This window comes from Sipha flava, unplaced genomic scaffold, assembly GCF_003268045.1.
Source record: "Sipha flava isolate LNK unplaced genomic scaffold, YSA_version1 74_pilon_pilon, whole genome shotgun sequence".
NCBI classification, from domain to species: Eukaryota; Metazoa; Arthropoda; class Insecta; order Hemiptera; family Aphididae; genus Sipha; species Sipha flava.
Genome location: NW_020273614.1, coordinates 524,835 through 543,996, shown reverse-complemented (window position 1 = coordinate 543,996; position 19,162 = coordinate 524,835). Strand labels below are relative to the sequence as shown.

The 19,162-nt window shown below is 26.1% G+C and overlaps 3 protein-coding genes across 5 annotated transcripts in view; 1 reads left to right on the top strand and 2 right to left on the bottom strand.

The window, feature by feature from the left end:
- The first annotated feature begins 60 nt into the window (after nt 1-60).
- On the top strand, nt 61-17,395 carry LOC112692553 (TBC1 domain family member 19-like). 3 transcript variants are annotated; one of them, XM_025567258.1, is made up of 13 exons: nt 61-306; nt 1,211-1,338; nt 6,102-6,299; nt 6,381-6,519; nt 6,725-6,812; nt 7,964-8,024; nt 8,890-9,010; nt 9,067-9,179; nt 14,653-14,787; nt 14,869-15,022; nt 15,140-15,341; nt 15,421-15,607; nt 17,085-17,395. In XM_025567258.1, exons 2-13 carry the CDS (start codon nt 1,237-1,239, stop codon nt 17,160-17,162), a joined length of 1,578 nt encoding a protein of 525 aa, XP_025423043.1. In that variant the 5' UTR covers nt 61-306; nt 1,211-1,236; the 3' UTR covers nt 17,163-17,395. The 3 variants fall into 3 exon arrangements, with proteins under 3 accessions (XP_025423043.1, XP_025423044.1, XP_025423045.1); XM_025567259.1 differs by lacking the exons at nt 61-306; nt 17,085-17,395 and adding an exon at nt 15,675-15,738 and having other exon boundaries at nt 1,078-1,338; XM_025567260.1 differs by lacking the exons at nt 61-306; nt 14,653-14,787 and having other exon boundaries at nt 1,078-1,338.
- On the bottom strand, nt 10,450-12,330 carry LOC112692554 (general transcription factor II-I repeat domain-containing protein 2-like). Its single transcript, XM_025567261.1, has 2 exons — nt 12,082-12,330; nt 10,450-12,002 (listed from the first exon to the last, which is right to left on the bottom strand). Exon 2 carries the CDS (start codon nt 11,412-11,414, stop codon nt 10,953-10,955), a length of 462 nt encoding a protein of 153 aa, XP_025423046.1. The 5' UTR covers nt 11,415-12,002; nt 12,082-12,330; the 3' UTR covers nt 10,450-10,952.
- Nucleotides 17,396-17,592: 197 nt separating the features above from the next.
- Nucleotides 17,593-19,162, bottom strand: part of LOC112692500 (solute carrier family 22 member 15-like) — a 3,160-nt gene continuing 1,590 nt past the window's right edge. The window contains exons 2-6 of the mRNA XM_025567169.1: nt 19,064-19,160; nt 18,863-18,998; nt 18,158-18,340; nt 17,910-18,094; nt 17,593-17,844 (exon numbers count right to left, since the gene is read on the bottom strand). Of these exons, the coding sequence (XP_025422954.1) occupies nt 17,677-17,844; nt 17,910-18,094; nt 18,158-18,340; nt 18,863-18,998; nt 19,064-19,160 (769 nt within the window). The 3' untranslated portion in view covers nt 17,593-17,676. The remainder of the gene's footprint in view (nt 17,845-17,909; nt 18,095-18,157; nt 18,341-18,862; nt 18,999-19,063; nt 19,161-19,162) is intronic.

The window sequence follows — 19,162 nt, the reverse complement described above, 5'->3', positions numbered from 1 at the left end:
ATATATATATGTAAACATTTTACAATCCGAAGTTGCTTCCGTTAAAATAAATTTTATCTATTTTCTGTTACTATCCCTAAGATTAAACGCATAAAGAGGCGTACTAACGGGGGGGTTAACCACCCCCCGAAATTGTTGGGAAGACTTTCATAAAACTTAAAAAATTATTTGCGATCAAATATATCTGAAGACTGATTAGTCAATCTTTCAACTGAAATCGAAATCGCTGAAGAATTAGACATGGATAAACTTATACCTACAGAGCTTTGTTTCTCTAAAAGCAAGAAAAATCAATTTTAAATAAAAGTAAGTTTGTTTTATTTTATTTTATCAATATTATTATTATAATAATTTGTTTAATTTTTTAAGATTATAATAATGGTTTAGTTATTTGTAAGCTTATAAGTGAATAATATTTTTAAAAAGCAAAAAATATTTGATTACATGAATTCCTAAAATCTAAATACATGCATCTAATAAATTTACAATAAAATATATAACTTTACAAAAAAAGACATTCAAACAAAACAATTTAAATGTTTTTCGTGTAGGTATATACCACATAAAAAATGGAGGGAGGGATTAAATTAAAATTAGAGCTCAATTTTTTTTTTTTTTATGTAAAAAAAATTGATTTTGCCTATTACATTATTTTTGCTTGAGCCAACACTACCTATTTTAATCTATAATTTTTATCGTATTAATACGGCACTGCTTGTGTTAGTAAATATTTCTAATATATCACCCGTCAAACTAAGTGACGAACAAAACTAGTATGCGTTATTTAATTTTTTTATTCATAAATATATTAAAAATAATAACGAATAAAAATGAATAATCCATTAAAGTTTACGATGTATCTTAATTGATTCAGGATCACCAAATTGTTTTAAAATGAACCTCCCCCCCAAACTTCAGGTCTTCAGGTACGCCACTAGACGCATATATTTTATGTAAATCAGTAAATTACATTATTATTTATTACTACAATGTGCGTTGATACAACATGTTGGTTAATGGTTACCAAGGAAACATTTGATTATTGCATCAATATTAACCACAATAAAATAATAATAATATAGCGTTGTCTGTTCGTATTCTTTTATTATTAGCGACAACATTACACTTAATTGCTATTACTTATTATTGTACTTATTCCATAAAATATTGCTATTGTATTAAAATTAATTTAATACATTAACTCCAAAAGGCATAACGATTATAAAAACTTTAACAATGGAAGAGCTAAAGGACAAAAGTTTACATTTAACAGCAGAAAAATTAGCCGAGGAACTTCAAAAAATGGACAACTATACCACATTTTATGAAGATTTGCAGGCGAGTAAATTTATTTAAAAACTGTAAACTTAGTTTAAACTAATGTATTTTTTAAGTTAATAGTTTTGCATCACACTTATTAACATAACATACTATTTTCATAATAATTTATTTGAATATATATTATAATACACTTAAGTTATTAAATTAATCATTGATTAATATATGAGAATACTCAAATTTATTCCTATATTTAACTACAACTAAATTATATAAGTCATCAATATAAAAGTTATATTCAATGTATGTATGTATTATATATTCAATTCTATGTATAACAAAGGCATGGAAAATACTTGACTGATAAATCATTATCATTTATAAAAAATTATACCAAAACAAAAATTGTAGGTATTTTGATAAAACAAAATGATTTAATTTTAATTATGAAATTTCCGAAAGTTAGGTTAGGTAAATGTAAATATAAATGTAAATATAAATTAAAGTTAGGTACATGCATTATTATTACTAGATTAGACTAAAAATATTAAATATTTAAGTTATCCATATAAGTATAAAACTTATTTATTAATTATATTACACATAGGCAGGCATGGATACATTGGGAGGAATATGGGGACTAAAGCCCCCTATAGGCTTTAGGTACTAAAAATATTTCAAAGATTATCAAAATTTTCAATTTATTAATTAAAGTAAAGAGAAGCAATTTCATAATTATAACTAGGGTCCGGATTTCAATACAAAATGGATCTTTTTTTATATTATCTTAACAATACTTTCGAATTACATAATTTGTTTTTGTAACAAGTGTCTGTTACTAAGACGAAAATTTTATATTGCATTTTTTCAGTTTTTTTTTGTTGCATTTTTCAATTTTTTCTCATTTTAAGAGTATTTTTGTATTTTCGGTCATTTTATTTGTTTTAATGTATATATTGTACAGTATATGAGTATATTTTTTAGTATTTTTACAAATTATAAATTTTAATTTTAAAATCACCTTCTAGAAATTTGAAGTTTAAATTTATGAGCCAAATTATTCCTTTATCAACTCAACCAATACTAATCCATTGAAAACTTGAATAGAAGTTGCAGTACACTATTTTTTATATTTTCAATTTATTAAATGAGCAATCGATGAATTTCAAGAAAACAATGCCATAGTTATCAAAAAAGCGAAATATTTAATAACAGTCAAATAAATTGAATCAAATTTAATTTTTATAAAAGCCAACCATAGAAATATACCAAACTGAATAATTTTTAAAATTATATCTTTAGCTGAGATAATTGGTATCATAAATTATACCAAAACCTGCACTTCAAATATTACAAGTAATTATGAAAAAATATGAAAAAGCAATAAATAAAAAATTGAAAACGTCTTAGAAAAAAATTGTAGTTATACTGCAATGGTAACAATTTAAAAAATTTTAGAAGACAAACCTCTCTAACAAACATATCAGAAGAATCTAACACCAGACAATATTTATCACTTTAAATATGCTCTTCAGTCAATATCATCGTCGCCAATTACAAGTCAATATTTTCAATTTATTTTTAATAAAATTATAAATTATGTAATAATTTATTAATATTTATTATTTTTATGAAAGAATACATTAAAAAAAATGTATATGTAATGTCATAATTTTTAAAGAAATTTTTAGCTGTTTTTTGTGCATTTTTATATGATTTTTAATAAATTTAAATCTGGGTCTTACTTATAACATATTTTTTTATATTACTTATTGATATTTAGGAGTGATTAATAATCGTGATTATTTATGTTCTTTAACATTGGCATAATTAGGTGGAGGCTAAAGGGGTATAAACCCCCAAATATTTATCTATCCTCCACATAATAAGTACAAATACTAATAACAAAACTTAACCACTCCAAAAATAAAATCCTAGTTACGCCTTTGGTCCTCAAAGTTCTTTAACCTAAAAGGTTAAAAATAGAGGTTTGGTCAAATTAATCTAACAGTAACTGCAATTAATTTACAAGAAAATCCGGATATCTTTTACCAGTTAGTGTCCTGTCATAAAAATAAGGATCTAAAAATGTTCCACCGATTAACCCACACCACACATTTATATCCTAGATAACCTGAAAGTTAGTTTTACGTGACACGTGTGGATTTGATTGTCTTAAAATCTATGATTTTATTTATTCATTATACCTACCATTATTTATAAATTTAGACACATTTGTCCACAAAGACCCTTTTTTATTTATGTCTTATCTGTCAACAAACAGATATTTAACAGTATCGGAAATTTTATTTTGATTTTCATGTATTAAGTTAACATAAAAAAATTTCGTAAAGACCTAAATTTAATCATAAATATTAAACTTCAACATACTATAACTTTGCCAATTTTGAATTAGAAAAAATTTTTTATTTAAAAATTATTAAAAAATAAATACTTTACTCAAACTTGCAGTTTTGAGCATTATCTAGATAAATTATCTAAATAAATTATCTAGATGATAAACAAAAATCCGAAAAATTATTTTAAATTAATTTTTGAGTTATCTACTTTAATTTGTCTAGATAAATAAATGCGAGTATATTTACTCAAAAAATTCGAAAAATTGATCTTGAAAGTTAAAAACTAATAAAAATTTAAAACTAATGAAAACTTATTTATAATTCATTACTATTATTTTAAAAGTTGTGTTACTATGTTACTGTTTTGTGTTACTTGTGTTAGTTGTGTTATATTTCATAAAGAACGCAGTATTTAATTTTACTACAAATCAATTTTATAAGAAATACATTATTAATGATACATATTGTTTCATTATGAGTTGAGGTTTATGGATGAAATACAATACCGTGCGAATGACCCACTATATTCGCTCAACACGCAGTGACTCTGTCCATGAAATTACAAATTACGTTTTCGCAGACTTGCCCATCGAGTTCACTTATGATTCGTTGAATTTCTTGTTTAAAATCTAATAAAGTTCGCGGTTTGTTTGCATAAACCAGCAATTTAATAAAGCTCTAGCGGATGAAGTCGCATGGTGTAAAATCACACGATCTTAGTGGCCACTACTGATGGCCACAGAGGGAAATTAGTAGGCCGTCGAATTGTTCACCAATCAATACTAATATGGTTCCAGAATTGTGACAGATAGCACTATCTTGCTATCTCATGTTTCGATAACGATCTCCGTTCAATGTTTCTGATATTCCATGTTAATCTTCAAAATTTACTCGGATTCACAGTGAAAAAGTCACTAACAATAACGATGTTTTTATTCGAATTTTTGGATCGTTTGTGTCTAAAGTTAATTAAAAGCTTTTAATGTTTGCAGTTGATCCTGTCTCTTCAAATATTTTAACCAGCCTCTTTATTGTTGTTGTAGTCGGTGCTTCACGGTGTCCGAGAATCGTACGGAATTTCCTAAAAGTTACCGCAACACACTCGCTGTGTTTATAATGAATTTTAATCAACAAAACACGTTGCTCGATTGTATACTCTATGACGACAAATAAACAAAATATATAATATACTGATGAATTTCTAAAAACCTATAGCTAACTGAAATTATAAGAACAGTTCCGACAACACCAAAAAATTACTCAGCATTTCAAAAACTGCATTCTTTATGAAACATTCTATATGTTTAATTATATTATTTAAATTGTGCCTATAAATATTATTTTTAAGAATTGTTTTCATATTTAATAAAGATTATTTAATTTATACTTTCTAGTGACTCTTACAGTATTTGATTACTAAGAATGAGAATTAAATAATACATATAATGGTTGAATTAGCTATTTAATATTTTAACCATTAATATTACTTCATAATAAGTATTATATAAATTGTAATGAATTGTTTTATAAAATTATAATATACCTAAAAAGTATGTATTTTTTTAAAAACTAAGTACTCATTATTTAATTCTCACTTCCCATATATAAATGTACATAGTATAAATATTTTTTGTTCATTATTTATATTGGAGGTGCCTATTAGATTAAAGTTAAGTTAATTTTAATTTGATTTACCTAATTTTTTGAGTATAAATTTAGAAAAAAAAAGTGTAAATTAATAAAATAAAAATAAAGTTATTTTTTTTCTCTAGATAAATAGTGCTTTATCTTTTATCTTAATCTAGATAAATTTTTAATTATTTTTACGTAACACTGCGAGTATGTAGAAAAAAAAAGGTATTATTTAATTTAAAAAAAATTAAGTTATATTGCGCATACGCGTACAGTCAGGGTCAACAATTTAAAATTTGGCTAAGATTGTATATTTTGGTACTCCCTTTCATTTCTTGAAACCCCCATTTCAATACAAGATCATCAAACTGAAATATTAAGTGGTACCTCTTAGCGTGAACACACTATGTCTAAATATTGAAAACTTATATGATAATAAAAGAAAATCTATATAAGCTAAATTTTGATGATTTGTTCTTTTTATTAATAATTTATTAATTTTTATATACTAAATATGGTAATACCTATAGTATTACATTAAAGGCTTAGAGAAAGGGTTTGGGAATCCAACCACTTCACCATTATCAAAATCCCAGTTCGTAAATAAATAGGTAATAATAAAAAAAATATTACCTTAATGTATCAAACATTAATAATCTTTACCTACGACCTTGTGTTCGATTGAAATATAGCAGTATTTAGTATTTAGTATGGACCCTTGTACTTATATAATCATCAAATTATCAAAATATTCAAATACCGTAGTACATTTTTAGGTAATATAATAATTATATTTTAATTATTGACAATGTAACAAATGTATATTTTTAGGTATTAGCTGCGTCATACGACGTATCAATAGATGACTTTAAAAATACTTTAGTCCAGGCAGTAAATAAAGGAAGTATGGAAACAAATCTCAGAAATGCAGTATTTCACTGGTTAAGAAGTCATGAAAATAATAAACAAATGGTTGTTAGGGAAGAAATAACGAGTAGAGAATCGTTAGATTATTTGAGAAAAGCTCAAGTAACATAACAATATTATGTACACCTAACACCTACATCTAATAAAAAAAATGTTAAATGTCACTATTGGTTAATAACACAGATTACTTGGGAAAGAAGAATACAAAAATCATTGGAGTCTATGTGCGAGGAAATTGGTATACATTTATCTTATTATAGATCCAAAGCAGATCGAGATGAAATGTTACAAAAATGGAACGAGCTCAGTACATACAATACTAGTAAACATTTCTTAAGTTTTATTAATTTGTGTTATAGATTTTTAATTTATTATATTATATTTATATTTATAATTTGTAACATAGAAAAATATTTTGCATACAATTTGAAAAATAATAAATTATATACTTACACATTTTTTATAAAATGTGCATTATTAATAATATTTGAATATTATTAAGCTATTACAAAATTATATTTTAATAGATTTAGAACGTTTGAGACCAGTTTATGCTCCAAAAGATTTTTTAGAAGTATTATTTTCATTGCATAACCCTAATTATCGAATGATATCGTAAGTATCAAAATGTATTTATTATTAATATACCAATCAAAAGAATCGTAGAGTATAAGTTCAATATATTATACATATACCTAGTTGTGTCATTTGGAAAGAGGGATAACTAATGCATTTGCCACAGTCTAGAGTTTAGTCTTTCTTAAGTCGGCACGTTGTCAAAATATGAATACATATGTAGTTTATATTTAATATAAGTATTTTATAAAGCCATTGATATTTTGTAAAACGGAAAAATTTACAATTTTATAATAAACCACAAAGGCCACGACCATAGAAAAGGGAATAAACACAACTGATTATTCAAATACACCACAGTTAGCACACGCGTGTTTGCTGACGGGTACCTATGTACAAAGTAAATTTAAAATTCATTATATATTTAGAATGGTTTGACGTAACCCTCCCCAAATGTTAATTGGTATATATTTAAAATGAACCGTGAAATTGGCAATTATTAAGTATTAATAAGTATAATTAATTTATAAGTATTATTATTATTAAGTATTTATAGACTATTATATTTAGTGCAAATTTTATTTTTATTTTTTACAAACCCCTTAAACCCACTACTCGTATGACAGCTGTCGTTAAACTAACTTTAAGTTGGCAAAATAATAAAAACATGCTTACTGCCCTATTCTAGAAGAACTGTAAAATGTTGATAAATAGCATGCTTTCATTATATAAAAGGAGAAACTCGAATTATCTTCCATCAATCTCTCAAACCCCGAACACCTCTTCGGTCGCCCCTGTAATGCAAACATTTTTAGGTTTTAAGAATTATCTAAAGCAAAAAGATTTACCGCTATCTTAGTCGCATATTTTCATATTTTCTGCGAGAGAGTTAACCGGTAAAATTTTTTAAAAATGTATAAATATCTTATATTTGTGAAAATAACTTTATTTTATAAAATATATTTGTTCGTATAAGCTTGGTAAGTCATGAGTATTTATTTAGGTTCTAATAGGTCAAAGTTTGGAACCCTTCCCCCTACAAATATGCTATTATAGTTTTGCCATCACTCATTATTGTTGAAGTAGACATTATTCGATGTTTATTAGCTAGAAAGTGTATTGATGATAAATAATATTAATAAAAACCAACTGAAATAAGAATTAACAAATATATTTTGAATTTTATTTAGAGATGATATGATATGGGACTTTACCTACTTACCGTTGAAAGTTAAGACACTGTCTGAACTCGTAAGTTTTTAAAGCGAAATTATTTAACAAGTTTATTTATCTTTGGCACATCTAAATTCTTTCCGGGAAAATGTTTAAAATATTTATTTAATAATCATAGATTACTTTTCTAAAATTTAAACCTAAAAATAAAAACGAAGTATAAGAAATAATAGTATCAGGGAAGTGGCAGCAGGAGTATGTATGGAACTAAAGCTTGCTCTGTCTTTTATGCCCTTTTAGACGTCGGTCGATATTTTAACTTTAAAATCTTCTAGTATTTTACCCACTACAACATACCGATGGCGTCGCAGCATTGCAAATAGTTAATCATTATTAGCTACCAAAGGTCATTTAAAGCTTTAAAGTAATAAAATGTATAGGTAGTCAGATAAGTTACTCGCATTAATTATTTCTGTCCTGTCCAATATTGAAATAATATTCCTGAATAGGATATATATAAACTTTTGATTCGGAGACATTTCGTTACTAGGGCAGTGCTAGCTCATTGGATTTAGGGTTTAGTGCAGAATTTTGAAGAGTCACACATAAATTTATTTAATTTACTCGTACTTTAATTATATATAATTTTACAAACTTTGAAGTTTTTGATACAGTCGTGATTTTCCTCGATGTTAATATTTAATAACCCTTTTCTGGGGAAAATATTATTATAAGATTATTTCTAAATAAAGTGATATTCGTGATTTATAGTATGCGGTGCCCGATGCGACTGCACTGCTCCCCCCTCTTTCATAAGACTGACACTGAACTAAGGAATTACATAGTCCTTGTATTAGATATGCCACTGTCAACATTTAGATATATTTCCAGTGTAGATATTTTACTAAATAATGTTTACATGCTTCTGTTTTTACAATTTCAGAGACATCTCTATAGAGATTTAGCCACAGCTGATTTACTCTTGGGCTTAACAACGTTGACAAAAATGTCCTGTGGTTCAACGTTACAAGGAGAACAAGAGCGAATCGCTTTAGGAGAAAAAGGTTAAATGAAATTTTCAAGTTATTACGGGTAGAAATACTTAAAAGTATATATTCAGTTTTAGAATATCAACACGCTCCAGTTTGTCAAGAATTTTTGAAACTATGTGCACCACGCAGCCTTCGAGGCAGGCTTTGGACACAGATTCTAGGATCCAATGTTAAATCGTCGGTAAATGCCTTATATTATAATAATAACTAGTTATAGTAAATTATATTTACTTGCATGCCTCATTAACATGACAATGTTTACCAAATAAGTATATTATAACAATACAGTGGCGTCGAAGTCAGTTTTTAGTAGTATTGCAAAGCTTACCTGCAAAGCAGATCCACCCACCTACTCAAAGTAGGTTATGTGACTGTCCTCAATTTTTTTCCAGCTATCGGATCTAAAATTTTAATAACTACAAGTAATAAGTAAATTAAGAGGAGTATATAAACCAATGAAATAGTGGACTGCAGCCCCACTCCACCCCCGAAATTATTACAGTCATTACTAACATATTTTTCTATGTATATGTTACCGGAAAAGATGACAATCAGTCCGTGTTGACAATGACTAGTCAATAACGATAGTGCCTGATTTAGTAAGGAATTAATGTCAATACCTAGTCATTGATAACAATTCCTAATAAAAGAAGGCATTGATAATAACATTAAAAATGAATTTAATATATTTTAATACTTATTAGCTATTTAGGATAAATCATAATCTTAATCTTTATTGTTACGTGGTAAATTACTATGACACTTGGAATTATATAATATAGTACAGCGGTACCCAAAATGTGCTCCGCGAAGCCTTTGGTGCTCCGCAATGGTTTGCCTAGGGCTCCGTTAGTAACACCACAAAAAATTTAAAAAAAATGTTCGTCATTTAAAATTAATATATATTTCATGAAGGCTTGAATATTCCATAATCAGATGGATCACCGATAAAACGGTGTTGATATTTGCTTGAATGCGGATTTATAACATTGCCTAATATAATATGGCTACGAAATATCCAACATTGCCTAACCTTTCCAGTCATTGTCAACAATGACTAAGATATACTGACAATTCCTGAATTTTCATATTTTCCGGTAACATATATATATATATAGTCATATAGATTCAATGGTCAACCGTCATTGGACAGAAGTCCATATAACGTAACCTTTATTTTATTAATAATACATACATATTTTTTATTAAACTGTGTTGGATATAGCAGTTATAAAACAAATTGAAAAAAATTGTTTTAATTTCTTAATAAAAATTCTCAGCTCATTTAAAAATATTAAAATTAAAATTAGCTTTATTAACTCAATGTGAAAATTTATAACAAATTCTTCAACTTCTAATTTAATTTTAATAAAACTATTATTTTCTCGGTTGTTTAGCTCAGCAATTTTTTTTTATAGCAATGAATATAAAAATATAAAAAAAATATAGTAATGACTGTAATTTCTATTAATGTGGTACATGCAAGCAAATCTAAGTCTTTGGTCTGTAATATCTTGTTTAATGGTTCTAGGGTATGGAATATTTTTTGATAGATGTGTGCTGTGTACAGGAAACGATAAGATTTAAAATATTCTAATAGCCTACTAGCAGTTACATCAACTTTTGCATCACTTGGTCTTTTTGTTTTGCAAATAACTTCAAGAGTAGCAACAGTAAAATTAAACTATTTAAAACAGTTTCAAAAGGTGAAGAATGAGAAGACCATCTTGTTTTGCATACTCTTTTTAGAGCTATCATTTTATTATCTTTGCGATCATTTATCCATTTTTCTTGATGTTCTCTGAATATAGCAACTCTTTTTTTTTAACACCAAATAAATTAATATAGGGTTTCAATGTTTCCAAATAAATCTATTGCATATTTATTGGAGGTTATAACGTTTTTTACAACCAAATTTAAACAATGAGCATGTATACCAAGTATACGTAAATTTTTAATTAATATTTTTAATATGAGACTGTAATCCTTGAAACTCTCCTGTCATATTTGCTGCGCCATCATAGGACTGACCAATAAGATTTTCTGTCCAGTTTAAATTGAATTTACTCATATTTTTTTTAAATAGTTCAAAAAGGTCTATACCAGTTGTATATGCACATTCTTCGATAGCAATAAGTCGTTCATAAACCATTCCTGTATTTTCATCAACATATCGGACAATAAATGATGTCTGTTCTTTCCGTGAAAAGTCAATTGTGGAATCTATGGAAATACTAAATAATTGGCCTTTGTAAAGTTCTGTTGTAATAGTTGTAGAAATATCTTGAGCAATACAATCAATTATTTGGTTTTGACGTTCCCAACTGATAAAAGACAATTCTTTTTTACCATTAGTTTTAATTTTAGTTAAGTGTTCACTGAGGACAACTGAATTTTCAGCCAATAATATGATCATATCCTTAAATTGCCTTTTGAACTATATGTAGAAGAAAAACTTTCTCTATGTCCTCTAAAAGACAAATTATGTTGGGCTAGAAAAATTATAATATTTATTAATTCAGAAACCACTTGCCTATTGAAGGGTATCTGCATTTTCCACCCATATTCTAAACTTAGAATAATTGGAGTACACTGGGCTCTAGTTTTTATTTTTACTGAAGATAATACATGGTCAGTAGATGTTTCATGTTTGTTGATACTTAAAATACCATTTACCCATGTACAAAATCCATCTTTGGTTCAAGTTTTAAAAGCACTTTTTATAATGCAAGTTGTTACCATATAATAAACAATGTAAACAAAATAGTTTGTTCGCAGGAGAGTACGATAACCAATCTCTATGAATTTTGGTACCATCTTGAAGGACTCTGTGAAACCATAAATGATTAAGTCGACGACCTAGTGTGTTCTTTGGGGATATTTTTTTTCAGGTAATTCTTCTGGTAGTGGGTGACATGATTCCATAAAAAAAAATGATTTCTCAGCCTTGGCGACAATGATTCTTTTTCATATTTTAATAAAATAGCTGGATCATTTTTCCATTCTGTAAAGAAAATAAATATATATTGATATAAAATATAATTTAAAGTTTATATATAGGTTTTAATAATATATTATCTCACCTTTTAAAATATCTTTAAATTCACTAGAGGAAGATAAATTAGGTACACTTTCCACAGCACAATCAAATATTTTCAAACCAGGTTCAACAGATTCACTTTTGTCAAGAGTTATATTATTGTTTGTACTTAAATGCGATTGACTTACAACATCTTCTGAAACAAGTGATTGGATATGAATAAAGATTTCATAATATGAATTAACCAAAATAATATTAAGTAGGTGCCTACCTATCTATAGCCAAAACTAGTAAGTAGTAAATATAGATAATAGTTACTAATTTAATATTTAATATTCTATACTATATTTAAATTATATTATACCTATACGTACAAGTATAAAATGTATGTATGCATTGCGCATTGTGTGTATTAAATATGTATTGCAAGATTGCATATACATAATGAAGTTAGGAAAAATAAATTTAATAATATCACAATAATTGTGATACTATAGTATAATTATTATTATTATTATTATTATTATTATTATTATTACTATAGTATACTTAGTATAATTATTATACTATCTAACAGATTTAAAAATTAATTTTCTCTATCAATATTTTGTAAATAAAAGGAGGCAAGTCATAAAAGGAATTTCTTATAAAATATTATATTATTATTATAATATATTATATTAAATATCTCTTTACTAACTGAAAATTATTTTTTAAATTAAAAGAAGTTGTAAATTTAGAACTTTTTAATAATACTTCAGACAAGAAATTTTATTTGGTGTTTATAAATGTTTAAATTTTTTAATAATTTACCTAAGGAATGAAATTGTTTTTTAATGAATTGGTATGTAGTTAGGTTGGTAGGTATTTATTTAAATTTAATAATAGGTATTTTGATACAATACATCTTAAAATAAAACTAACCAAAGTATTAAATTAAAACAAATTTATTTTCTACAGATAATTCATAAAACTGCATAACTGATTGCTGAAAAGTACAAAAAAATTATTTTTATATGATTATATAATATCATATTTTATATGATTTTATAATTACCACTTACCAGTATCCACTTTAATGTTTTTGTAAAGTATAGAATTTATGTTGCATTTCTTCGTTATAATTTTCTTCGATTTTTTATTTTGCAAGCGACTGTATGTCAGGACCAATTAACATGATTATCATGATTATACTTATTAGTAATAAATACTTATAAGTTATGACTGAATGACCGGTAGGTAATCAAAGTCTATAACGAAAACGACGAGAATGAAAAAATATTGTAGTAATGTCGTAGTGATTAATGACAACCAACCAGTGAGTATTGGATACTAATTGTCCTGCCACACTGCGGTTTTTTTGCCGTTGAGTCTTAAATGGTTTTACCGTCGAGGTCATAAAACCGTTCATACAATAGCGCCACATCATAACGGCAGAGTGTCATTTTTGCCTTTCAATTCTTATTGTTCACTCTTGATTTTTTTCTAGTTAACGTTTTTAATTTTTAATTTAAGTATATATTAATTTTTTATTTTTATTAATTAATTTATAAACATACGATATACATAATAATATTATAAGTGTGTAAAATCCACATAAATATTAACTTATAAAGATTGTAGGTAAGTAACAATATAACATAACATATACATAAACGTCCTACATAATTAATTTTAAAAATATTTAGATTGTATGATATTTTTTATTTTTTATTGAGTACCCACCTATTAGTTATTTAAAATGGATTATGAAATTGTCTGGATCACCGTAGAAACCGTTGATACGTACCGCAATGTGGCGTATCACAATTAAAATCATGTACTTTTGGAACGAACGGCGAAATTATTATCGACGGTTTTGCCGTCTGACCGTTGCATGCAGCGATGACGGACGGCGACAAACGGTCAAACCGTTATAGTATGGTGCACTAAATATGGTGCACTAACCATATGTATTTTTCCGAGAACAGTAAAACCGCGGCGGCAAAACTGTTCATACGAACGGCGAAAAAACCGCAGTGTGGCAGGACCCTTATAACTGACGTCTAATTTATTAGAAAATAATAGTTCATATAGCATTATTGCAATGGAGTAAAACTAGCTATAATATTACTCAATGGTTGAAAGGTTTAGCATTAATAATATCACAATTTATAATGTTAGCTATGATGATAAATAGAATAATTTATAATTTTTATAAATTAAAATAATATTAGCCAGTCAATTTCGTAGGCTTTCTACATCCACCCACCCCTAATAGGGGTGGTATAATAATCATACCTAATAGGTATTGAAACTGCAATACCTGGATATATGGATCGGCGCCACTGTAATAACATTAAATATCAAAAATATAATATAATATTCAAACGAGGCGAAATAAATGTTAATATTTATTTCTTAATATGACAATATTAATTATGAAATACCTACCTAATAATAAAAAAAAAATTTACAATTTACTTTTAAGTAATTTTTTAAGTACCATGGTTTTCAAAAATTAACATTAAAAACTATATAAGAATATATATAAATTTTAACCATCCTGCTTCTATATGTATATAATACATATATATATATATATATATATATATATATATATATATATATAAAGGAACAACATTACACGGAACTCAAAGAACGAGTTTTGAATTACGACATGTTGATAGACAAATTAATTACAAAAGATGTACAACTAACAGCATGTAATGACGATCAGTACTTCGTCTTCGAAGACGTTCTACACCAGGTGGAGTGATCAAATATCTATAACTGAACTATGAGGTACCTACATTTATGTAATTTAATGAACGCAATTGCGTTTATTTAGATAATGTTATGTTTCACTCGTGACACCGATGTGTTGTCCGTATTCAACAGTTCGACGAGTCATCCGATTTTAACGTCGTTGAAAGGCAAGCCATCCAAGGAGGCTATTTATCCCCCAAACGGCATTATACCATTTCACGGTTTCACAATGTACGGTAAGCGTAAAAAAACCAATTAACTACCGTAGACCGTCTACGCTAGACGTCAGTCATACTAATCATTTGATACATTGTTTGGAAATGTGATAATTTCAAATTTATTGTCGATTCCAGCGGCTCCTATATGCTATCTGTTCAACGATCCTGTTTCATTATATTCTACATTCCGAGCGTTCTACCTGCGTTACTGGTTCAGACTGCACAATATAAGCTCACACCCACAAAGCATTCTAGGATTATGTATTTTATTCCAGCGACTTTTACAAAGACACGAGACAAATATCTGGTCTCACTTTATGAGCCATAATATACATCCGTGATTATACATATTGACGATATTAATTATTATTAATTATATATACTCATAAAAATAACCTAAAAATTTATGTTTATAGCATCAGGGTTGTTTTCAAATGGCTTATGAAAGGTTTCAGTGGATATTTACTTCCGGAACAATTACTAAACCTATGGGACATGATTATAGCTTACGACTCTCTGGAAGTATTACCACTATTGGCAGTCGCTATTTTGAGTTTTAGAAAAGACAATCTACTTCAAGTTAACACATTACAAAATGTAGACGTAAGTATCATTATGTATGACCACATTACATTATGGCTGGACTAAAATAATATTTATTATTCATTAGTAGCACCGGGATTCGAAATTGCCCACTAGGTAATTTCATTTACGAACAAGCATCTATTCAGGACTAAGTACAAAAATACAAAATAGGTACCTAACCTAAGATATTAATACTTTCAACACTATCTTAATATCTAAAAAAATTATTCTATTAGCTAGGTTAGCGTCTGAGAATTACTATTCTACTGTAATAAAATATATATAAAAAATATGAACTAGGGTCTAAAAACTATCCCATTTGTGTTGATGATACATTCTATGAATATTAGATTTGTTAATTTTTATAATTTACCATCCTACATTTACTAAAATATATTTTTCTCTATTTTACTTGTTATGATCATAAATATTTATCATTTAAATTTTCAATGATTTATTATATTGAATAGGTACTAGGCTAATTACCCTAACTTAATCAAAGAAATTTTACTATTTTAAATTAATGCATTTACTAATACTAAACCTAAAAATTATTGGTTGAAAAAAGCACCCAATCATCACATATTCTAATATTTATTAATATTATATAAATATATGTACACCTCAAATGATAATAATTAAAATCGGCATATTAAACAAAATAAAATATTTCTTAAGTAGATATCAAAAAGTGAAAAAAATTAAACATTCGGCTCAATCCTCAAAAAATGCTACTTTCAAATACTCTCTTCTTAGTGCATATATAAAGTATTAGTGAAGCAACTATTTCAAAGTTTTTACAGATTTATATAATTATAGAACAATTTGTGAGGAATGTTTATGTTTAATTTCAAACCTTAGCATCTATCTACTACATTTCAATACTCTTTTTTTAAAGCTATTTAACCTAAGCATCCCAACTAGCCACCAAAATTATTCTTTAATTTCAATAAAGTACAAGGACTAATATTATCTAAATTATGAAATAATATATTTTAAAATCTTTCAATAAAATGTTATGTCACATATTTTAGACTTAGCCCAAAAGATAAGTAATATATTTATGCACCTCATCAGAAAACAAACAATACACCACAAAGTATTGTAAATTTGCAACTAACCAAAAAGTATCAAAAATCATCAAATTACCATCAGTGCTTGTATTAAATTTTTTTTATAGCTTCAAATGAAAATGTGTTAAATTAATTTATTTCAGTATCTTTATATATTAAACCCATATTTGTTTATATTATAAGTTAAATAGTACCTACCTCAGTTAGTACATAACTATATGAGACAATGAACTCAAAAATAAATAGATAATAAATAAATAGGTTTAACATATGTATCCTTAAGGTTTCTATTCAAAAACTAATACATTAATTCCATATTATTCTGATTAAAACTCTTGCAGGTTTATTTTCAAACTCCGGTGTTACTAGGGATGTCCATATTAATATATACTATTGCAATTATTTTTTTTTTTTTTTTTTAGTCTGTTCTAGTTGATTTATCATCGCTCAATGTGATGTCTCTACTACAACTAGCACTAAAAGGACCAAACCAAATATAATAAATAAAAAATTTTCAAACATAATGTAACATTAGAATAAATATTAAAAATAATTAACAAATGTAAAATGTAAATCAATTTAACAAACAAAAATTGGTTGAGATTAGAAGAAAGAGTATAACTCCAAAAATACAAACATTCCCTAAAAATGTATTAAGTATGAAATACATAAAATGCCTCAGTTTACTTATCTATTTAAATGGAAATTTTATAAGAAAAAAGCAAGCTTCTTCTAAAATATAACTCAATGTTTAACAATACTCTTTAACATTATATGAATATTTTTCTATAGTTATAAATAAGTCATTAATGGTTAACATAATATTGATATACAATAAGACCCATAACATCAAGTTTAAATAAGTAATGGTTAACTTATTCAATAAAAACAATTGAATTCAATAATTAATAAATCAAAGAAATAAAAAATATAGTTTTAAAAATTAAAATCAACAATTAAGATTCTAAAGTAATCATAAATCTCATGTAAAAAAGAATAATTAACATAAGGCAATTAAAACTGACAACAATTGGTAACTTTGACAAAATTAGTTTTTTTAATATCAACTATGGTATCTGGTAATACTGTTCCTTTTGTTTCAGGCAACATTAGAACTAAGCTTGAAACAAAAATGCCTAGTATTCCACATACTGTACTTGGAATGTACCATGCCTTAGCTCCCTATAATATTAAAAAACAATTACAATTAAATATTGTAATCTGTTATACTGAAATAATTTTATTACCAATAGTTCAACTATATAAGGTGCAATAATAGATCCAATTTGAGAAATAGTCAATGAGACTCCAAGACCAGTATTTCTTATAGAAGTTGGATATAATTCTGATATATAAAGTAAACTAACTGAAAACACAGCACTTACACAGAATTTACCAAGCAAAGCAACAAATAATAAGAGATTTGATTTTTCTAGAAAATAAAAATTTATCTTATAATACTGAATCAATCTTGATTTCTAAATTCAAAATTTACCTTGTGGTATTGCTAACAATGCAAGCTGTAATATTCCTGATGTTAAAAATAAACCAGAAACAGCTTTTTTTCGTCCCGTATAAAGTAATAATGGAATAGTTGACAAATAAGCTAGACCTTCAACAATTCCATTTGAAGCAATATATATGTAACGATCAGCAGTAATATTATCACCATTTAATGCTAAAAATAAAATAATTACAATTAAATAGTTATAATAAAATATTAAATTATTTTAAAACAAAGTGAGTATTAAATGAATGATGGTTTCAAAAATAGGTATGTTACTTTAATTTAAAATTTTTTCATTAAAAAATATTTGATGTTATCTATTTTGTGGTTTTTCATTAGAAAATTTAATATAATATATTAAATAATCTTATAGAATAAATAAATAAAATAAATACAAAATAAAGTGAAAAAATTATAATTTATTACTTAAACATTTAAAACTTATGCTAAATAATTAAAAAAAAAATTATTTTAAACAATACACTATAAAAAACCCAAGGAATTAAATAATTAAAAGTTTAATAAAAAATAAATAATTTAAAAAAATTTAAACATGTTGAACACAAGCAATAAATTGGCTATAGTTTCATACAAAATGTATTAGAATTATATATTTAATTTTAATATGGTAAAACTAATAGGTATTCATTTTTCAACAATATTTATTTAAAAAAATAAATACATTTAACTTACCAATAACATAATATGATAAACCACACACAAATCCACAAGAAAAACAAATTAGAGTCTTGGCAGATAAATCATAGGTAGAAAATAATGAAGAAAAAGTTGAAAAAAATTCTACAAATTTACCAACTCTCTTCTTTGGCTACTTTATCAAAAAAAAATATCATTAATTTTAAAATAAAATAATTTTCATTTTAATCAACAGACCATTTCAATTTCATCAGCTTCTTGGTTATCATGATTGATATTAGCATAGACTGCAGATGGAACAAGTTTAGTCATAGTAGCCCAAGCCTGTAATTTTCT

Coding starts and splice junctions, on each gene's coding strand:
- LOC112692554 (XM_025567261.1), bottom strand. CDS start 11,414: ATGATCATATTATTGGCTGAAAATTCAGTTGTCCTCAGTGAACACTTA.
- LOC112692553 (XM_025567258.1), top strand. CDS start 1,237: ATGGAAGAGCTAAAGGACAAAAGTTTACATTTAACAGCAGAAAAATTA. Junction 8,025..8,889: donor TTAAGACACTGTCTGAACTC/GTAAGTTTTTAA, acceptor TTACAATTTCAG/AGACATCTCTATAGAGATTT. Junction 14,788..14,868: donor TCGAAGACGTTCTACACCAG/GTGGAGTGATCA, acceptor GCGTTTATTTAG/ATAATGTTATGTTTCACTCG.